The sequence below is a fragment of the Schistocerca serialis genome, chromosome 2, assembly GCF_023864345.2.
Source record: "Schistocerca serialis cubense isolate TAMUIC-IGC-003099 chromosome 2, iqSchSeri2.2, whole genome shotgun sequence".
NCBI classification, from domain to species: domain Eukaryota; kingdom Metazoa; phylum Arthropoda; class Insecta; order Orthoptera; family Acrididae; genus Schistocerca; species Schistocerca serialis.
Window position 1 is genome coordinate 551866776 of NC_064639.1, and position 24210 is coordinate 551890985.

The following is a 24210-nucleotide window of genomic DNA, read 5'->3' on the forward strand; positions in this document are numbered from 1 at the left end:
CTCCGCTAATTTCAAGTTGCCGCCACTCATACCTCAACTGTCATTCAACGACATCTTTGCCTCTGCACTTCCGCCTCGACCGACATCTCTGCCCAAACTCTTTGCCTCTGTATATGTCTGCTTGTGTCTGTATATGTGTGGATGGATATACGTGTGTGTGTGCGAGTGTATACCCGCCCTTTTTTCCCCCTAAGGTAAGTCTTTCCGCTCCCGGGATTGGAATGACTCCTTACCCTCTCCCTTAAAACCCAAATCCTTTCGTCTTTCCCTCTCCTTCCCTCTTTCCTATATATATATATATATATATATATATATATATATATATATATATATATATATATATATATATATATATATATATATATATATATATATATATATATATATATATATATATATATATATATATATATATATATATATATATATATATATATATATATATATATATATATATATATATATATATATATATATATATATATATATATATATATATATATATATATATATATATATATACCCTAAGGTAAGTCTTCCCGCTCCCGGGATTGGAAAATATATATATATATATATATATATAATTTTTTCAAAAAACAAAGATGATGTGACTTACCAAACGAAAGCGCTGGCAGGTCGAAAGACACACAAACAAACACAAACATACACACAAAATTCAAGCTTTCACAACAAACTGTTGCCTGATCATGAAAGAGGGAAGGAGAGGGAAAGACGAAAGGATGTGAGTTTTAAGGGAGAGGGTAAGGAGTCATTCCAATCCCGGGAACGGAAAGACTTACCTTAGGGGGAAAAAGGACGGGTATACGCTTGCACACACACACACATATACAGACACAAGCAGACATATTTAAAGACAAAGAGTGTGGATGGATATGTGTGTGTGTATGAGCGTATACCCGTCCTTTTTCCCCCTAAGGTAAGTCTTCCCGCTCCCGGGATTGGAATGACTCCTTGCCCTCTCCCTTAAAACCCACATCCTTTCGTCTTTCCCTCTCCTTCCCTCTTTCCTGATGTGGCAACAGTTTGTTGCGAAAGCTTGAATTTTGTGTGTATGTGTGTGTGTCTATCGACCTGCCAGCGCTTTCGTTTGGTAAGTCACACACACACACACACACACACACACACACATATATATATATATATATGAATATAATAGAGGGAAACATTCCACGTGGGAAAAATATATCTAAAAAGAAAGATGATGAAACTTACCAAACAAAAGCGCTGGCAGGTCGATAGACACACAAACAAACACAAACATACACACAAAATTCTAGCTTTCGCAACCAATGGTTGCCTCGTCAGGAAAGAGGGAAGGAGAAGGAAAGACAAAAGGATATGGGTTTTAAGGGAGAGGGTAAGGAGTCATTCCAATCCCGGGAGCGGAAAGACTTACCTTAGGGGGAAAAAAGGACAGGTATACACTCGCACACACACACATATCCATCCACACATACACAGACACAAGCAGACACAAAAAAATGTCTGCTTGTGTCTGTGTATGTGTGGATGGATATGTGTGTGTGTGCGAGTGTATACCTGTCCTTTTTTCCCCCTAAGGTAAGTCTTTCCGCTCCCGGGATTGGAATGACTCCTTACCCTCTCCCTTAAAACCCATATCCTTTTGTCTTTCCTTCTCCTTCCCTCTTTCCTGACGAGGCAACCATTGGTTGCGAAAGCTAGAATTTTGTGTGTATGTTTGTGTTTGTTTGTGTGTCTATCGACCTGCCAGCGCTTTTGTTTGGTAAGTTTCATCATCTTTCTTTTTATATATATATATATATATATATATATATATATATATATATATATATATATATATACACACACACTCTAAAGGTACTGGAGACCTACCAGATGTTTTGTGTTATAGTTCCCTCTTAGTGGTTGAAATTTAGACTACAGCCACACATTTATTTTTGGCTTCATTTAATTTACAAATTTAATAAGAAAATACAAAATTTTTCACTCAAAAAAGATTTTTTTTTTATAATTTGGGAAGTCACAGAATGCTGTCTTTCCTGTCATATTTCCAGATACTACTGATGTAATTATAAACAGTATCTTCTCTGCTCCAGCTATCTGTATTATGTAAATATTTATTACTAAAAAGTAAAAAAATTGCATTTTTATGAGTTTTTATGAATTATTTACTCCAAAACCCCCATCCAAAAACCTTTGAGAATTACACAAGATATTGTTTGGTTAAGATGTTAGCAGTCAGTGCAAACACAGAAGGCAATATTTTTCTGTGTAAAATATTAAAAATTTTTCAAGATCCTGCATATTTTGCATCACTGAATTTCTTGTGTAAAATATTCATGTTGGCAGTTCTGTATCCAGCACTCTTCTGTTTATAACAAATAAGTGAGAACTTGCACATAAACCATTCTGTGTTTAGTTTTCTGTTTGGTTTGAACTTTTTGTTAGATACAATGTCAGTGAGGAAATACAGAGTGAAAGAGTGAGTTGTTTGGACTACGGAAAAAGATACAAGAAGGTGGTGTTTAAGAAATTGAAAAACACATCCCAAATGTTGGAAATATGTTAAAGGTATTGCAGAAATATCTTGGTCATAAAGTAATGGTATTACCATCACACCCACTGTGTAGGAATTGATACACCCACTACAAGAAGAAATTTAGCCACAACCCACCTGAACGATCACCATAGCCCAAATATGAAACTGAAGAAGACAATGCAGGTGTTTATATTCCTGGGTATGAAGCTGTTGATGCATTGAATGTATCATTTCTGCCGTAGTTCCTGCTATATATCCCTGTAAATGTCCACGAAAGGTAAGAAGCACAAGAAGAAAACTATGTAAAAAAAAAAAAGTGGAAGAAACTGAAACAAGTTTTACACAAGCTGCGGCCGAACCGCCCCACGAGGGGTCTCCCGGCCAACAATGCCATACGCTCATTATTATTATTAACATCTTCAAAACTTTGTGGAATGTACAATGTAGATGCACTTGGTGCAGAACTTAATATGGCCGTATGTGCACAAACTGTGATGTGTGGTTTCAAAACCTAAATATTACTATCTCCGCAGCCACTTATACTGAGAAGGTACAGTTACTGTCACCGGTACCAGGCAGCTGCTCTCAGCAGCAGATATAGAAATAGATACCCACTTCCTCACATTATTTGATTTCAAAAGCTTGTAAAATAAAGAATGAGTAAGGTATTTGGGCAAGCCCAGATTCTTATTGTAGGCATCCGTTGCAAGATGATATGCTTACTGTTGCTTTGCAATATTACCTAAATGATGACAAAGTTTGCAGCAGGCAAAGTCCTAACCAGGCTCATGTCATATCTGTTAGTGAAAACGGTGAAAAAGTTAAAAAGGTGAAAAAATATATGACAAAATTAATAAGAGAAGTATACCTCCTAATGAAAAATGAGAAATCGAATTTAAAAATTGGTCTCTTAATATTCTACTCTTTACAAAGAAAATGGGTAAAATGCCAGTAAGTGAAGGAAGTATGCACATGTATTTACTGCACGAATTTGAAACTTGTTCGTCTCCCCACAAGCAGTGCCACAGGAGAGAAGTGCACAGAGATGGACCTGATGTTTTTGAGTATGTGTCAAGAGCCGCAAGATAAATGTTGGTTGCTGAAGTGTGCAACGCGTCCTGGTGCTGAAGTGATTACTGTTTCAGCACTACACCTTCAGGACACTGGCAATGACATAACTTATGTGTTGTGGGAGGGAGGAGAGATGGTGAAGAAGACAGTAGAGACTAAGAAGTTTGTTACAGAGGTTAGGCATTGGATCGTGAAAGAAATAGATCACCATCATATCCAGAGGATTCAGAAACAGGCCATAGCAGAAGTAAAACCAGCCACATCCCAGAATGCTGACACATTAGTTCTTCATTTCTACTTTGCTGAAAACTGGTCTGTTGCTTTGCAAAACAAAATTCAAAGTTAACACTGGCACACATCACTGGTATCAATATTCATATGCACTGCTCACTTCATTGAAGCATCACACTGTTTTGCTATTGTCAGTGATGATCTCATTCTTGACAGTACACATGCATGCTATGCTGTCAGCATGATAATTGATGACATAGCATTTAGAGACCATGCATTTCCTAAACATATGTATGTGACTGATGGCACAGAATTTCACTTTAAAAACTGCTTTCAGCTTTATGTGCTTGGTCAATACTGTAGTACATGAAATAAGACAAGAAAATGGATATTTTCAGCAACAGGTCATGGAAAAAGTGCATGTGATGGGGTAGGAAGTCTCTGTAAACATATTGTAACAAGATTTAATTTCCAGCATGAAGCTGTTGATGTTATAAGAGATGCTACTGGATTTGTACATACCAGATCAACTTTAATAACAAACATGAAACTCTTAATCCTAAATGAAAGTATATTAAGGGAATTCTGTTTAAAAAGAGAGGTCATGGGAATTCAATCAAGTCACAACTGGGCTGCATCCTGGTGTGGCACATACATTGCAAGAACTATTCTCCACAAAATGCAGCCTGTTGCTACGTGTGAAAATGCACACATTAGAAGACTTGTAGTGAGCCACTTCATTTCAGTTGTGGGTGGGACAGTTAATACGTGCCTCTCATGAGCTGCAAGATTTAACAGTCGCCTTTATGACACCTCATGGTCCTAATGCTTTCAAATGGCCAGCATGGCCAGTGTCAAAAAATTAGTGTGCAGTTCCCATTTCCCAAGTGCTGCTCTTGTTGGAACATCCTTGTCCATGTGCAAATTCAGTTGGCTGTACAAGTTCAATGAGAAGCAGATGAAAAAACAAATAAACTCTTTTCAATAGTGCAGTGTTGATTGTTACATTATAGGCAATTTTAATTCATGGACAGTCATGAAGAAGTAAAATCATGACACAAAACAATTATAATTTGTGAATAATTCATAAAAAGAAAAATGGGTATAAATATTCTGTCTCATTTTTGTTATGAAATGCTTTCAAACAAAATTATAAACTGCTTTCCCACTCACTTATCTGTTGTAAAGTAATTATTTTGATTTGAAAATACCAGTTTTGCATGACATTTGCTTAAAATCAGTGATCAATTTAAATATTTAAGTGTCCATGATTTTTTTGACCTTGAGAGTAGAGCTAGGTCCACCTAAAAAATTTCTCACATTTTGTACAGACAAGTATTGCCCACTCTGACTGTACATTCCCTAACTGCAATGACTGACTAACATACCATGAAATTTTCAGAACATTTAGGATGGGAGTTTTGGAAAAAATTTCTAAATAACCAAAAACTATTAGATTCTTTCATCATTATGTACAATTTTTGACAGATTAAGAATTTCATGCCTTAATGTCATAGCTGACAGTTAGCAGTCTGTCATAGCTGACAGCAGTCCATCCACTTTATCATTTCCCAAGACAGTTAACATCCAGTGACTCCATATTTTCAAAAAATAATTTTGAAATTCACAAAAAGTTACAAATTTTCATAGTTTATTTTAAAAAACCGAAAGAAAGAAACTGCTCAGACATGTGTATGTATTCATCATGTCTCATAGTATTGGGAACAAAATACCTATTGAAAATAAATTCAGTTGTCTATCACTTTCTTTATTATAATTTTTCAATGTTCCCTTTCATTATGACATTTTCATTTTCACAAATACTCTCATTTAGAGAGGTCTGTAACATTTTAACAAATCATCAGAAAATCAAAATATTGTAGTTTTGGAGAGGCATCATGAGGAACTTCAATATGTATTATTTTCAGCAAACTTTGGAATAGTGATGTGACACATTCACTCTTGACCTGTGTGATTTGAGAAGAAATTGCCCTCGATACAGTCAAAAACTACAGCTTTCGTAGTTCCTTCTGTAACAAATACAGATCTCAAGGAGGTGTATATAACTGCCCTACACTGCATAAAACAATCGCCTCTGGTCTGTGTCTACCCCAGAGTGCAACTACAGACAAGTTGTTCTCACAAGAAAGAAAGTATTCTGTCATGCCAATGATGCAATTTAATATCAAGTGTGATTCATGTGATCAGGAATCTCATTCCCATTGTTTCAAAATGTTCTTGTCCCCTCTGAAATCCCAGTGAACAGTTCTTTTTTTTACGTTCAAAATGGATCCACACATCATCTTTTTGGTGATTTATTTGCAGCAATGTGAAATGAATGGTGGGCTCCAATACCCTTGCTTCTTACATGCTCTCGAATCAGAGCTGGGCATCTGGAACCTTGTCATATGTTTGTGGTTTTACCACCATTCTCTCACCTCTCACTAATGAATTAATAGTTACAACCTGACACAAATTTAATGAAGCTGCAGTTTCCATAAGACTCTTTTGTAGACTTTTGTTAGTGCCACCTGCAGCTTTTTCCATTTTTGTACACCCAGTTGACCAGATGATGTCTTGGCAATCCTGGTATCTGCAAAGCATCTTTTGTATCACATCATATGACCTCTACATTCGAGTACATGATTTTTTCATAGTAATGGGGGTAGTCATAATGCTCTGATAGCCTAGTGACAAGCCAATCAAACAAAAATATTTTCTTTTGTGTTTACTTGTTTCTTTCTTTACTCACTTCAGCATTGAATATCTTATACTCGTGTAAAATCATCTGCACAAGTTTCTCATCCACTCGTGTAAGAGGACAAGTAGAGTTAAACGACAGGCCACCACCTTTCTTCACCTGAAAAAAAGAATATATATATATATATATATATATAATAAATTAAATACATAGTGACATGTTGAGAACAGACATCATTACAATAAGCTTAAGGAGAGGTAGTGATAGAAAGATCTGCAAACTTTTGTTCCACGGGTGATTAAATGTACTTCCAGCTCTACATCTTTGATTACACTGCAATTTACATGTACATGTTTGGCAGATGGTTTATAGAACCACTTTCATACTCTACTCCAGCTTTTTCAATCCCTATGAGTATGTGGCAAAAATGAACCCCTATACATTTCTGTGCAAGTTAAGGCTTCTGTTTTACCACACTGTAGGTGGGAGTCAACAAAACATGTTGGCTTTCGAAGGTGAAAGATGGTGATTTTAATTTCATGAAAAAAAGTTCACCACAACAAAAGTCTATTTTAATGATTGCCACCCCAATTGCTCTCTATTATTTTGTGAAAATACAAAATGAACTGCCATTCTCTGAACTTTTTCAGTGTCATCCATCAATCCTTCCAGCTTAAGTTGTTTGTAATTGTAAATCCTAGGTATTTAGTTGAATTGACAACTTTTAAGCTTGTGTGTTTTTCCATGGAATGGAATTTATTTAGTACTAATGTATAGGACTTCATACTTTTTATTGCTTAGGGTCAACTGGCACTTTTCATACCATGCAGGTAAAGTGTTTAAATCACTTTCGTAATTTGTTAGGATCATCTGCTGACTTTAATAGATGATAAGTGAAAGCATCTACAGAGGTGGCCAAATTATTATGGTAAAGCTGTAGCATCAACATTTACTTTGAAATTTTGTATTTAATGTGCATTTTACACAATCAGGTCAGATAAAATTTGGCGTGAATGTGGAGTGTTTAGACGTAAGTTTGGGCATTTGTAGAGAATTTTGAATTGCATAGGTTGGCTACAATGACTGCAAGACACTGACAGTTGACAATCAGGTGTGTGTATGCAGTCCTGCATTCATTATGTAATGAGAATTTTATGAGTGTTGTGTTGATTGTTGATAATATTAGTGATTATCAGTTGTTTAAACAGTGTATAATGATCTAAGTAAACTACTTGGAATTAATTTCAAGTACAAGATCAGAGGCCAAGTGAGTGTTTATTTCAGTTCTTTTGGAGTCACGCAATTTCAGGTTATGGGTAGGACAGTTGCCGTTGTTAGGATACTTTTGGCAGAAGGGCACTACACACAGCATCAAATTGCTTCCAGACTTAGGATCTCTCAACAGGATTATCACTAAAAAATTTAAAACTCAAAAAATTTGTTGATCGACAACAAAGCAGAGGCAGATGCGGAAGGGAAGCAAAATTGAGCCCTAGAATTCTGCGAAAATTGAAAAATACTGTCACTTCCAATTGCAAAGCTACCAGTATGCAACTCTCTGTGCAGTTGCGAGGATTATGGAGTGACAAGTGTCAGCTACAAATGGAAGGAGAGTTCTGTGTAACACAGGTCTGCCAGCACTTTGACCCCATCCTAAGACCAAGATCACCCCAGGAATTGCCTTCAAATGGTTGAACTGAAGAAAATCACTGCAACAATGGACTGTTAATGACTGGAAAAAGGTATTTACAAATAAATAAATAAAAAATGAAAAAATAAAATAAAAAATAAATGTGTGATTGGTACATATTTCACTAGATGAAATCATTCCTAAATGTTGCTCTTGAAAAATTTGTGGATATGGCCGACTTGGGTAGCAAAATTTGCCTATGAATATCACTAAATTTTTTTAGTAATGCAATGTATGATACCAATGAAAGGCTTAATATTTACTTCTAGGTGTGTTTCAGTGATGAATCAATGTTGTGTTCACAGAAGAAAGTAGCCAGTATGTGAGGAGGAAGGAAATAGGGTTTCATCAAGACTGTGTATGCCATACTGTGAAGCATCCCACCTCAATTATGTTCTGGAGTGCTGGCTCCAAGAGAAGACAGACAAGCATATTGTATGCAGTTTCTTTAGTAGATCTGTTGCATCTTCTAAGTGTTCTGCCAATACAGTGCAGACTTTGATTTGCCTTCCCTGTAACATTTTCTACGCATTCTTTCCAGTTTAAGTTTTTTCATAATTGTAATTCCTAGATATTTAGCTAAATTTACAGCCTTTAGATTTGATTTATCATCTGCAAACAACTGCAGAGGGCTGTTCAAACTGTCTCTCAAATCATTTATATAGATTAAGAACAGCAGAGAGCGTATAATAATTCATTAGGAAACCCCAACGTAACATCCTGTCACTTACTAAGAGCTGTAATCTTTCTGATAGGAAAAAAAGTCGTTTGGAAATCTAGAAATATGGAATTACCCTGAAATCCCCTGTTAACAGAACTCATTACTTCATGTTTATAAAGAACAAGATGTGTTTCACAAGAAAGATACTTTCTGGATCCGTGTTGCTTATCCAAGTCAAATTCCCTGATTTCCATACAAGTATTAGCACTTTTCGCTGACAAATTTTGAGATCTCAAGTGTAAGTAAGTATGTAAGTTGACCAAAAAATGTAAGGAGTTCTGTATTTCTACACATGTTACTAACCCTCTAGTTTAGAATAAACAGCAAGTTGCCTCCTTTACAGGATTTGTGATCTGAGGGGTAAGTAAATAGGTAAGGAGAAGAACTTGAAGCCATTTTGACTATTTTTCGACCGTAACTGTCTCACAAATATGTAGTTTTTTATTTTTTTTTTACAAAAAAATTTTACAAAAGAGTAAGTTCATGTAAATAAAGGCAATTTTTGGATGAAGAATTTCTGTTTTTATTAATGAGTTAACTCTAACTTTGAATTAATATCAATCCTATAATTGCTGACACTGAAACAGGAAAATCTGAGACAAAAACATTTTATTCAAGAACTTAGCTTCTGCTTCTGTTAGCTTACTTTTTTGGTTGGTTTATTTAGTTTTTAAATAAACAGAAGCTGAACATTAAATTGTAAGACACCCAGGTAAAAATGCTGCAAACATATTAGTCCTCTTCAAATGCAGAACAAGTACTGACATAAATCTGTATCCCTAAAAACACAAATTCATCAAAGCAAAATATTGAAGTGTGTACAGAAAATTTTACTTGGCTAAAATTGTTTTTCATCTAATAATTGTGGCAGTGACATATTATGAAATCATAATTTAAAAGAATCTTTTATGACAGAACCTAACATTTAATTATAATTTATCACTCCAAAATCTCATACATCACATTGAATACTTTGATTTTAAGGTGTTTATATTAAGATCATATTATAGCTTTCATCAATGCTTTTAAAGATAAAACATATTTTCCATGGATGCAAACCTTTTTAACATATGTGATGGCATCAAATCATCATACAAATTATTTGAATCACAGTGCAAGAATTCAATATGAACAGAAAACTGTTCACCAGATTAAAATCAGTAACAAATTTGAAGTATGTCACAACAACTTTTATATCTAAAACACTCACAATCTTACTATTACATGAAAACTAAGCAGTTTTGCCTTTTAATGAGATGTTGCAATATGTGAAAATTCAGTAATTTTCAGGAAATTAGGTGACACCTTCAGTCCTTTTGTGTAAAACTCAAATTTTAAGCTGTGAGAAAACACACTACATGTATAAAATGGGCAGTCAATGGATTCAGACATTATATTCAGTCTTGAGTGATAGATGTGTATTTTTACATAGCTGCAGTCCCGATATTATCAGCAGTCCCAATAATTACCATCTGGGGCTGGAGGACTGAGCAACTGGAACAACTATATACAAGTGCTAAAATAATATAACAATAAAATAAAAATAATAACAGTACATTTCTTCATCATTTGTATACATGGGTTATCATATATTTTATTATGTGCAGGGATAGGAAATTTAAAATTTGTACTTGAAGTTAACTTTCATCAAATACAGAATGTTTACCTGCCCAACATCTTACACAATGTACCTGAAAAGTTGTTAAGAAAGAAACTAAGAATTTTTAACAATTCACATCATAACTGTAGTACACATCCTTGCAACACAATACTAGAAATGGAAGTTCACATGTACAATAACAATGTTGATTTACTACTATCTCGTTTTCAAGTTTTGTCTCAAACCCTATAAGAAATTTCTCAAATAATGAGCTGAGGACAAATATCGCAGCACAGATGACATCAAAAAATTATTCCTTAGGATACATCTTTCTTTACACAGATGATTATCAGTTGTCACACACCCTCCTGACTGATCAGCAGTGTCTGTTGTTTTATGACACAAACCTACACTCTTGCACAGAACAACTAAATTTGGAAAGTTGAGATAGGTACTGAAAGATGTGGGTAATGATGTGTGCCTTAAAAGGCTGTGAAGTAAGATGTTCATCCGCAGAATGGTTGTGAGGTTCCTTCACAACTGATGGAAACGAAGTAACAAATGTTTTACAATACATGGCTTGAAATACTTTTTGGCAACAGTTTGTGTCACACATTTTGTAACTAATTACTTTATGAATTTTCTTTTCTTTGTGTGCAGTTTACATCTGGCACATAAGCTCCCTGGCCATTATTTCCCTAAATTAGCATGGATTGTTATGGGCTCTCCCCTACGCTCAAAATTCTGGCATTAAATATTACAAGGGATTATGGAAAAAAAGGACACAAACTGACTGTATAAAACATGTATTCATTTTCTGAGGAGCCTGGTAAACTGAACATCAAAATGTAGGTCTTTTCAGTCATCTTTTTCATTAGGTTTCATACTTTGGTAACACCCTTGTCCTACAATATAGGATTTATGAACTATCCAAGCAAGATAATGCATCACACCAGACAAATGCAAAAGAAATATATTGTATAATACAACATTAAAGTTTAAAAAATAAGAACAACACTGGGGTATGTTCTGTGACTTTTCCCTGCCAAATAATAATATTCTGTATTTTGTCAAACAAACAATTCAAATCAATGAAAACTAGTCAAAACTCGTTTGTGAGAGAAGCGATCTCTCCATCAATTCCATTCAGTACAGTGGCTCTTTGAGCCAGTATCCATGACACTTTGGCCAGCAATTATTTAACATGCTGGACAATGGACCCTTTCTGTCTAGCTCTCTCAGCTTCTTCTTCTTCTTCTTCTTCTTCTTCTTCTTCGTGTTGCTTCTGCTTTAAAGCCTCACCATACCAATCTCAAGCACCAAAATAGTTCACAATCATTCTCTTGTTAATGTCAATATTGAAGATACCACCAGCTGATTTAAGGTCATTGTATACTTTATGTATGGCTTCCAATGACTTGGTTTCTTGGTTGACTATATACAGTCTTTATTAATGGAAAGACCTTGCTCTACAAAGGCTTGACCATGGCTCAAAATGAGAATCTTTTAAAGAAAGTTATACAAACACTGACAGGTGGTATCACCATCCAGTAAGTCTCTTCAAAAGTGATCGATTCTCGTCTCAGTACTCCAGTTGTTTGCACGGAGATCCAAAAATATCTCCTTAGCAACAAGCCGTATGAACTCTTTCTCAACTTTATCACAGTCCTCAGTACTATCTAATTCTATGAAGAGAATTTCTGCAAGGCATTAAAGACTCTAGCCTTGCTAGTTCTTGCACTGCTATTTATCACAACTGGATTACAAAAGCTTATGTATCTACAAATGCTGTACTTCAAAGGTGATGTAAGGAGGTAGTTTGAGCACATTTTAATTAGAAAGTCCCTGCACTCAGTCCTGAAAGTGCATCAGTGCCCCTTTGGCATGCACTTTTATTTTCTGAGCTCAGACCATACAACATGACATACGTTCATGTCTATTGCAGGAATAAGACCAGCTTTATTATCAAGTATTATATCATATACAGGTTTTGTGGCAGATAATACTGCAGCCTTAATAACTAAGGACATCACATCAGCAAGTAGAGACAACAAAGCATTGTACAGGAAAGGTGGCATGGGGGCACTTTAATATAACTTGCTGATACACCATCAATCTTGGCCCAAACATTAATTCTTTCATTAGCATTAACACGTCTTCTGTTTCTTGTATATAATGAAAATGGTTTATCAGTATGTACAACAGCTGTACCATAATTTCTATCACCTTGTACACCAATAGAAAAGGTACGATAGGAAATAATGTCTCTGTCATAGTACGATTCCAGTCCTTGTAACGCTTTATCACTACCTCGTACTATAGCGAGTGTTAACCATGCATTACCAGGAACAACTTCTGTAGTAGTACATGAAAAGTTAATCTTGCAACCAACAAAAGTAATAGATCCAGTCAGCAGTTCTTCTTGAGAAACATTATTGGGTACAAAAGTGAAAGTGTCCACAATAAAAAAAAAGATATTTTAGCTGGCAGTAGAGGCTCTTCAAGGTACTTCAACACTGTTCGCCAGCTGTAAGTATCTATTCTAATCTTGTGCTCCTTTACTTTGTCTGCATAAGTCTTTAGATACAGGATGATTTTTAAACCCCAGTGGCTGCATCCTCATTTTCCAGCCACTACAAGGAACAAAATTTTTTGGTGGATTTTCAGGTTTATTAAATATTTTATAATCACATTTTCTTGAAGGTACATTCTTCAACACATTATAAATCATCTCAGAAAGGTAAAATGCCCCAGTTAGTCTTTAAGGCTGCATTCTTGAAGCTCTGATGAATTGTATTAAGATTCCATATCAATAAAAACTGATGCACTGTTCCCACGAATACTCTTCAGATCAAGATGCAAATTGTTCAAGACTGCCCAACTGATGTTAAGCCCATCCGTTGATACTTGCAGCAGGGTGATAACGTTCAGATCAGAAGTTTCTGTCTTAATACCATACAGCATACTGGCTGAAATGGCTTAAAAATGCAGATGAAAAATAGTGCATTTCAACTTGTTTGTCCAAATCTGAGAGCAATATCTACTTGCAGCAACTCTTTCACCTGATCAAGGCTCTCACCAGATAAGATTACAACAGGAATATCCCCTTCAAGATCTTCAAAAATGTTTTTCCTAAAGTGTGGAGTTAAGCAGTGAACAATCTGTATTATGTCTTGGTCCGCCCAGGCTGCATCTTACTAGCTACATTAGCATTGGGGAACAGGACCGGAAACAAAGCAGTCTGCTTTCCTGTAGCAGAAAAGAGCACGTGATTTTCGACAGCATGCAAAGTTCATAATATATCTGCTCTTGTGTCGTCATTCTGAATCAGGTACTTTGATATGACTGTTAGCCGATGCAGTGTTAGGAGCAATGGTGGAGGTGACAATACAACTGTTAGCACAGCGTTAGTGGCAGTGGTGGATGTGATGCCAGGGTGCAATACCTGGGAGGTCAACAAACCAACTGTCAACTGCAAGCTTCCCGATTCACCAGTCACCGCGATCTTACCAGGAGTCAAGGGAGCGTATTCATGATGCACAGTTACCTTGCCAGATAACAGGGAGTGTGATCTGGAAGTACCAGCACCCCAAAAACAATCAAAATATCCAGATAAGACAATGACATGACCCTTGTGATACTACATACCTGCAACCTTTAAAATCTAAAAATTGGGAGATGTTGTTTTAAGAAATTAGAAGATACGACTCATCAAAAATCAAGACTCTTTTGAGTAAAGTCCCAAGACAACTGATGTGAGTCTTTTCCTGTGACGTCAAAAACCAATATAATGGCTATAAAATTACAAATACAAACACTGGAACTAACCATTATCTGCAGCATTGTTCAACTGTTGGGATGTTTTCTTGACCATTTCTCCCATGATTGTGACCATTTTTGTTCTTGCAGAACTGTATTTTTTCGCTATACTGCTATCCGGTAACATTTTCCTGAACAGGTCACTAGCGTGGTCAGTGAAATTAATTGGCAAATTGTAAATGATGTAAATAATTCTAAGACCAAATTCCATTTTTTTTTTTTTTAATTAGTCGCAAACTTAACATTTTCTCGGTGGTTTGAAACATCGCTTTTTCCACCATGTGGTATACAAATGTCAATATCTGTATGGTGTGCAAAATGGCAATTGACCGTAAATGAAGAAAATTGTGGTCATCCATATGGGTACTAAAAGAAATCCATCAAATTTCTGCTAGAAGATAAATCGTACGAATCTCAAGGTGTCAGTTTAGCTAAACTAGTATTGCCTGTGGTCGAAATTTGACCAATTCAGTAAGTGGACCTGATCTGTGATTAAAAAAAGTCATATGTCTTAAAGTGATACACTCAATGTGACCCACAGCAAACGCTCCATTGTAGCTATGAGTATTCTTGAAGTCACTCTTTGATTTCTCTTTTACTGTTCGATCCTTTTAAAAGAGTCCTTGATACAGAGTGTTGGAAAATAAGTTTTGTGTTAGATTAACTCATGACAACACAATGTGAATGCTGTTATATTGTGTAAAGAAACCTGAGATATGTATTGGTTTGGATTACAAAATGTTGACTGTAAACCACAAATATAACTGAATTAATTGGAATTGCGCTCAGTGCACATTTAAATGTATCTTTCAAAGCTACACTATGATTATTGTTATCAACGTCCACATTATTCCTGTTACTTTGCCTACGTAAAAATACTCTCTCTCTAGCTCTTCGTCTTTCTGTCCAACCCAATAGCGTTGTTCTTTGCGGCATAGCCTAAAATAAATATAGTTCCTATACAATAAGGGAAGCTTTTGCTATTCAAAATGAAAAAATTAAAAATTAGAAACATTTCAGATTTTGCACCGACAGCGGAAACTGAATATGAAGTTAGTTCTGTAAGGGAAAAAATGATGCTAATAAACTTTTTTGCCTCTAAGGACTTCATTACTAAATTTCATTTTCCACTGCTGACATCAATGATGTAGCAGTTGCGGCACTGTAGCTGCCCGCTATGCGTGACGTGAACCACCTGCAACATTAAAACATGAACAGCCCTAGACAACATTAAAACATGAACCTCCCTAGAAAGCGATTTCATGAAATGTTGAAATGTTACTGTCATGTGTCATTGGTACCCGAGCAACTCATCAGTACGTATGTTGGAAGATGGTGTCAACGTGAGAGACAGCAAAACTGTTATCGACTTTCATTATATGCCTATCACCCCATTTACAAGGTGCTCTCAAAACCGGATTTCGCAAACCAATTTCCCAATACCATTTCTGGATGATCATGTAAAACTTCAAAATAAATTCTGGAAATCCGCTTCTAATTGCGGGTTTTCGAATTCCTCAATCGATTTTCACTCCCACATAAATGCAACCAGTTTTGAAACGCACTTGGGCTGTCAGATCTCGTCTTGTTTCTAGAAATTTTTGGCTAATATGGCGGGGTGGCTTTTTGTACAGTAAAGTATAAGTAGAAATATTAGACTGAAGCTGTTTACGGCTCATCTAACTGAAGAGAAATAGTGATCGTGCTAACTAAATCAGAAAATGTTACAGCGGTTTTCCAGGTGCCATATTTAACTGGGCTAGCAAATGCGTTTCAGACCATAATACAACAGCGAAAAACCATTTTCAAAATTCGGTTTTTGTCTTTTGGAAAATGGTTGCATGTAAACGTAGTGGGTGTCTACTTCCTTTTACCTCCCATATACCTATGTACGCAGACGATTTTTTTGGGCAAATCTGTGGGAAAGTACCTTTCGAATTATGTAAGTTTCATTGGCCTCCTTGTATAATTAATATTAATCTGTACTTCTATTTTCATGTTCAGGTATTACGATACCTAGGAATTACAATTACGAACAACTTTAATTGGAAAGACTATATGTGGAAAAGGCGAACCAAAGACTGCACTTTGTGGGCAGAATGCTTAGAAGATGCAGCAAATCATTCAAGAGATGGCCTACTCTACACTTGTCTGCCCTCTGCTACAGTACTGCTGCATGGTATGGGATCATTACCAGGTAAGGCTCAAACAGAACATAAAAAAAATTCAAAGACAGGCAGCTCGTTTTGTACTATCCCGATATAGGGAAGAGAGTGTTATGGAAACGATACAGGAGTTGGGGTGCAAACATTAAAAACAAAGGCATTTCTTGTTGCGATGAAAGCTACTTACAAAATTTCAATCACCAATTTTCTCCTCCAAATATGAAAATATTTTGTTAACCTCCAACTACATAGGGAGAAGGTATCACCGTTATAAAATAAATCAGAGCATGAACACAAAAGAGTTCGGTGGTTGTTTCTCCTGCGCACTGTTCCAAGCAAAAAAGTAAAGGAATAACCTGAAACTAGTACAATGAACCATTTTCCATGCTTTATGTATGAACTGCAGGCTAGCCGTGTACATAAAAGTCATAAAATACAAAAAATGGATCTTTCCTTGACAAATAATGCACGGAAATTGTTGCAATATTTCTCCAAGAAAACAAAATGCTAATGTTTGAGGTCGGCTGATTTTTAAAATGTTGAAATGATTGCTCTGGTTGCAGCACTGTAACATATTATTGTTGTTCCTAAAAATTTGGTGACGCTAATGTCCGCTGATTCATTGATTACAATGTTATACGTACTGTCACTGATATCTTGCCGCAGATTTTCCACAAAATAGGACCTTAGCACTCATTTTATAACTGCACTATGTTTTGTTCTATGCACCTGAAGTTTTCTGGCAAATTCATTATCTAAATTTACTCATGTACAATTCACTTTAGTGACCATATGCTATGATTGCACAATGGCAAAAAATGCAAGGGAACACTCAGCTTGGTTCACTTCTAAAGATTTTTTAATGGTTCTCAGAGGTACTTTTGTCAGGGTGCTGCAGCTGTCTTGTGTTTTTTTGTGCCACAATGGCTTATATGTCGGCATAAGATTCTAACTAAATACTACGACAAAAAATTTACAAGATGCACTTGTGTCATTGCCAAAAATTCTTTCTAACCAGTCCACAAATTTACTATCATGTAGCCACCCAGCAAGACATTTATAGGCATTCTATGTCTTCAGTTTACCCATGTTTACTCCTAAAATAATATCCAATGATGTAAAAAACACCACTTTAACATCAGCGCTATATGTACGCACAATGCATGCAGCTGCAGATTTATTAATACTAGAACGCATAACAACACAGGAACAAAGACAAAATACCCTGTACTATAAATATTTAGGAGCTATAAATTCAAGAGCTAATAAATGTTAATAGATCAAATAGTGCTACTTTCTGCACATTGAATGGATCAAGTGAGTTTTAAAAGCAATTTTACTGTAAAAACACCCTAATATTTTTAAAATCTACCATAGTTCCCACTAGCCACTACACTGATACTCAAAACCCCAGATTTAGTGAGAAAATCATTAGCTTGGCAGTACTGGCACAGTGACAAGCCACAAACTTAGGTCCAAACAGAGCACAAAACTGTACAATATGAGTATACAGTCTACAAAATGCGCAGGAAAGAGGAAAAACTACAATCTATAACAAGTTGCGTGCAAGTTCCTGATTTCTATAAACTCCAACAAGTACATCGATTAAAAAGATTAATAAGCAAAGGACTTTCCATAGTTGGCCAAAAACCTAAATGATGGCTTTTCTAAACAACCATCTTACGTTTAACGATCATTAGCTAAAAATCGGAAGAAGTAATGGAATAATTGGGAGGCAGAAGAAAAAACAAACTCGGGGTCTCCTGCCTTAATCAGGATAGTTGGCAGGAATGTACTATCAAGGGAAGAACAATAGATGTCAATAGATGGGTACGTCTGGTTTCAGAAAGGATGCGCGATGAAGAAGGGGTTGATGAAATCAACCCCCTAGTCTAAAGAAGCAAGAAGATCAGAAACTTCGGAAAGGAGGGCGATGAGGCATACTTTGCCAATCCTCCCTCTTCAATGAAAAAGAAGTGGCAAATTTCCATAATGAATGCCAACACTTGACATTAGAAAGGATGGGTTACATCAAGCTGCACAAGGGTATGACAATAATGCCAAAGTCTGTCGGTCACTTTTGAGTGCCACTCTGCTCTGTTAGCAAGGTTTCCCAGCTTGCTCAATGTTCCTGTTCTCCTCACTTATATTTTAAAGCATTATTGGAATATCCTTTTAATTGCCTAACACATCACCAAAATGGCAGGGTCAAAATGCAATGCAGTCGTTGACCCATTAAGGTCAGCGAGATGTTGTGCAGCCTTTAAGAGGCTATGCATCACTTAAGAGTCATAGCACTTCACTTACTGAGGACTGATGTAAAAGACAAATGTCCGCTGTCTTCTTAACTGCCGCAAATGCGTTTCAAGTGTTAGCTCCTTCCACGTAGGTGATTATGGCCATCTCCCTCACGTTGCTGAGAGCGAAAGACTTGCTGCATACTGTGCAATATGCCTGGAATTCTGATGTCTTGTGGGCCTTGATGCCCTCAGCCCTAGAGTCATACAGCATTCGGTTTCACCTGGCTTCGTTTCACCATAATACTCTACTAGAACACTGCAAAAGTGGCCACAAGACTGAGGAAGGAAAGCTGTTTGTTGACAACACTCCTGCAACAATCAAGTGGTGATATGCCTTTGAAGGTGAGATGCCACAAAAAAAAATTCCAGTGGGTTCTTTGATACCTGCAGCCCCTGTGTGTGTGTGTGTGTGTGTGTGTGTGTGTGTGTGTGTGTGTGTGTGTGGGCCCGACCTTGAGAGTGTACCAGTAAAATGTGAGATTAAAATATTCCCAGCATCCCTCAAGCGAGTTATCGAAACGAGATTTTGACAAATGATAGCACTGAAATATTTGAGCATTTTTTCTACATGATAAGCATGCGGAATTTTCTTACCTACCGCATTATATTAGTAACTGTATACTTATTCTGTCACACCTGCAAGTGCATTAGGAAGCTATCTAGGTGACACTGTGCAAACTCTATTTTGTTTTGCCAAAGGAATTAAATCTTAACAAGGAAACAAGAGAAATGTAGCTGTTACTCAAAATGCACCACTTCTGAGTGAGTAGGTTTCAAGAAACAGCAAGTTTTTGTTGTTACAAATATAATGAAGGGGCTGTCCCAATGACTTGTGTGTGAAAATTGACAGATGAACATTACACAAACAACAATGTAAAATATAGGGTGTACCAAGAGATGGTTGAAAAATTTCTAGACAGTGTTCCAACTGTGAACTACAGTGTTGTTATAAAAACAATAGCTACAAACTTTGGAATGAAGTTTCAGAAAAAAATTCTTTGTTTGTGTGACCATATTGTCCACAGCTGCTTTATAATAACTGAAGGTGCTTTAAATCTTTGCAAGTACAAAAAAAAAAGAAGATATTGCCAGACAAGGAACTACACTACTGGCCATTAAAATTGCTACACCAAGCAGAAATGCAGATGATAAACAGGTATTCATTGGACAAATATATTATACAAGAACTGACATGTGATTACATTTTCATGCAATTTGGGTGCATAGATCCTGAGAATACCCATTGCGGTCAGAGGAAGGCAATGGCAAACCACCATCACTAGGACCTTGCCTAGTAAGGCGGCGCAGGTCTCCCGCGTCGCTCCCCTACGCTCTGTAAAGAAGTATGGGACTCATCATCATCATCATCATCATCATCAGATACTGGGAAATCAGTACCCAGAACTACCACCTCTGGCCGTAATAACAGCCTTGTCTGGACATTGAGTCAAACAGAGCTTTGATGGTGTGTACATGTACAGCTGCCCATGCAGCTTCAACATGATACCACAGTTCATCAAGAGTAGTGACTGGCGTATTGTGACGAGCCAGTTGCTCGGCCACCATTGACCAGATGTTTTCAATTGGCGAGAGATCTGGAGAATGTGCTAGCCAGGGCAGCAGTCGAACATTTTCTGTATCCAGAAAGACCCGTGCAGGACCAGCAACATGCGGTCGTGCATTATCCTGCTGAAATGTACAGTTTCGCAGGGATCTGAAATGTAACGTCCACTGATCAAAGTGCCGTCAATGTGAACAAGAGGTGACAGAGACGTGTAACCAATGGCACCCCATACGATCACGCCGGGTGATACGCCAGTATGGCGATGACGAATACACACTTCCAATGTGCGTTCACCGTGATGACGCCAAACACGGATGCGACCATCATGATGCTGTAAACAGAACCTGGATTCATCCAAAAAAATGACGTTTTGCCATTCGTGCACCCAGGTTCGTCGTTGAGTACACCATCGCAGGCACTCCTGTCTGTGATGCAGCGTCAAGGGTAAACGCAGCCATGGTCTCCAAGCTGATAGTCCATGCTGCTGCAAACGTCGTCGAACTGTTCGTGCAGATGGTTGTTGTCTTGCAAACATCCCCATCTGTTGACTCAGGGATCGAAACGTGGCTGCACGATCCATTACAGCCATGCAGATAAGATGTCTGTCATCTCGACTGCTAGTGATAACGAGGCCGTTGGGATCCAGCACAGCATTCCGTATCACCCTCCTGAACCCACCGATTCCATATTCTGCTAACAGTCATTGGATCTCGACCAACACGAGCAGCAATACCGCGATACGATAAACCGCAATCACGATAGGCTACGATCCGACCTTTATCAATGTCGGAAATGTGATGGTTATGCATTTCGCATCCTTACACGAGGCATCACAACAACGTTTCACCAGGCAACGCCGGTGAACTGCTGTTTGTGTGTGAGAAATCGGCTGGAAGCTTTCCTCATGTCAGCACATTGTAGGTGTCGCCACCAGCGCCAGCCTTGTGTGAATGCTCTGAAAAGCTAATCATTTGCATATCACAGCATCTTCTTCCTGTCGATTAAATTTCGCATCTGTAGCACGTCATCTATGTGGTGTAGCAATTTTAATGGCCAGTAGTATATAAACAAAAAAACTCTCAAGCAGATAGCGTTTCCTGATGTGAGCAAAAATCTTAAGTACTGACATCAACATATTTTGTAACAAACTGTTTCTAGATAGAGAAAGCAGGCCAAATGCTATGTGTGTTTCATAAAGACCACTAATGTGTTTCTTTTCTTATTGCAATAAAATGAAACATTTGGTGACAAAAATATGCATTTCCTTAAAGTCGCTAGACAGATTTAAAATACCTTCACTGATTTCTGAAATAACCTTGGAAAAAAGTAGGGCTCTTGAAAGAAGTGTAAAAGGCGGGGAAGAGTTATGTAAACTAACACTATAGGTGATCACCAAAAAATGTTGGTTCTACTATGTTCATTATGGTCGGTTATTACCCACTGCATTATGCCTATTGTTTTACCAGTAGTGTGCAATTTTTCTTTCACAAAATATACAAGTACATAGCATACAAACTGCAGTGACTACCACAATTTTCTTATCGGCCATACTTTCTAATACATTGAACTACTTTCTAAGTGCCATAATGTACTAGAATACATAAAATGTCTATAAAACATCACACCATACAAGGTACTTGTGATGAGACAGTCGCAATGCCTGGAATATATTGCCCATGGTCTCTGATCTATCGAGGAGTAGCACAGTCCTGGGTCCATGGATATATCGTGAAAATCTGCCACACTGCACCACACATGTACACACCCAGCCTGCGGGTGAATTGGTGAGACTAGGTCCGATGGACGGGGCCTGCACATTAGTGGAAAATGACAGGCTTCAGATCGGCAGGCCCAATCTGTTAGAGATACAGAAATGGCCTGCAGTTTTCGCCCATCGTGGTAATCCACTTGTGTGACCAGCTATTCACAAGTCACAGATGAAAAGAGACTGTGTGATCATTCCATGCAACGGATAACTTGTGTGAATACTCTGAAAATCAATAATATTGAGGATAGGTGCACTCACCCTAAAGATGATCGCTGAGCCACAGCTAGGCACACAGAAAAGATAGTCACACTATCACAACTAAATATTCACCCATAGCCTTTGTCAGAAAACAAAAGCACGCACACACACATTCACAGACACACAACTCATGCACACATGACTGCCATTTCTGTCCACTGCTTCTACAGTTGCTGAGAATCAGATCCAAACAAACCACTGCTCACACCTCCCTGCCCCTCATCAGCAGCTGCTAGGCTAGCAGCAAGAAGTGGTGGCAGCACTGTGTGCAAAAGCTGAGGGGAGTGGTAGGAAAGGGAGAAGTAGCAGGCACGAGGGAGTAGGGAAGCAGCACACGTACCAGCTGCACCTAGCCAGTGACGATGCATGATGTCTCGGTAAACAAACCATTTCATCTACAGAGGCAAAAATGAGATTTTTCCCTTTTTTTCTTTTTTTTTTTATGAATTTCCCTGGAATGTTTGAAATTCCCTGACATCCAGAACTTATGGCAAGCCTGTTTGAAATATTACATGATGATGGAACAAAAATTCTACTACAAATCAATGTTATTTATTTGAGCTTATAGGTCAGAGAATTCCTTTCTTGTGTATTGGTGTGATGTGCACAACTTTCCAGTCAGTACAGATCCTTCATCGAATGTGCAATTGCATGTGAGTGCTAGAAATGAAGCTATTTTGTTATCCCGAAAAGAACCTACTTGGGATAAGATCTGAACTCGAAGCCTTGTGTATACCAGTAACTGAAGTTGTTTCACTACACTAACGACATCTATTTCATAAATTATTCAGGTTGGCGCTGATCTTGATTCGAATTTTGGAGTATTTATTGCTCTTCTTTGGTGAAGGAATTTCAGAAAACCATATTTAGTAATCTGCTTTATTAGCACTGTCATTGGTACCATTCCCATAGTTATCATGCAGTGATGGTACTGATTGTATTTTGTTGCTTCTACAGAATCTCTCTGGATATTCTGCCAGATTAAAAAACAGAGTTTCAGCTTGCACTGAAATTCACACTTAAGTTTCAAGCTTTAGTAAACCATCACCAATGTTAAAGATTTTGTGTTCTTTTAAATCTGATGCGCTTTTTCTTTGTTTCTGCATCAGTGTCTTAACCTGTTTTGTGTGCCAGGGGGAATCTGTTCCATCTTTCAGTAATTTACTTGGAATAAAACTCGCAACTGATGAAACACAGTTGTTCAATGCTTACATAGTTGGAATGGAAGGAACAGCGATTGTCTGTTAGTGAGGTGTCAAGTGAATTTTTATCTGCTGCTTAAATAAATATATTCCATGTTTATTTGTGGAAAGTTACGGCAGTCCATTTCACTAGAATGACCTTGTGGTCACTAATTTCTGTATCCATCACAACACACAATTTCCTCAGGATTGTTTGTCACCACAACCATTTACATTTCCCTTGAGCTCCTGAAATAACTACTCAAAACAAATTTCTGAAAAAGCATTTAATACAATTTTGGATGATGCTTTATACCTACCGCTGACTTTAAAAATGTATTTTTGCCAACATATTGAGCGTAGAGTGAAGTCACCAGCAAGTGTAATTGCACAAACTGGATACTTGTTTGAAATTAGACTTAAATTTGCCTTTAATCAGGGAGTAGGTAAGAGGAATCTACCTATACTAACACACAGCAACTGTCTCTCTAATTTTCAGTACAAGACGACCTACTTTCAACAGCAACAAACACACTGCCACTGACAGAATTCAGTCCATCCCTTGTGTATACAATTGGGTCCTTGGTAAAATCTTCAGT

General features: G+C 37.2%; 1 protein-coding gene across 2 annotated transcripts in view; it reads right to left on the reverse strand.

Moving 5' to 3' along the window:
- LOC126457553 (developmentally-regulated GTP-binding protein 2) overlaps positions 1 to 24210 on the reverse strand; it is a 124752-nt gene that overhangs the window by 17190 nt on the left and 83352 nt on the right. For both annotated transcript variants that reach the window (XM_050093963.1, XM_050093964.1), the window contains exon 5: positions 6597 to 6704. In XM_050093963.1, coding sequence (XP_049949920.1) covers positions 6597 to 6704 — 108 coding nt within the window. The remainder of the gene's footprint in view (positions 1 to 6596; positions 6705 to 24210) is intronic.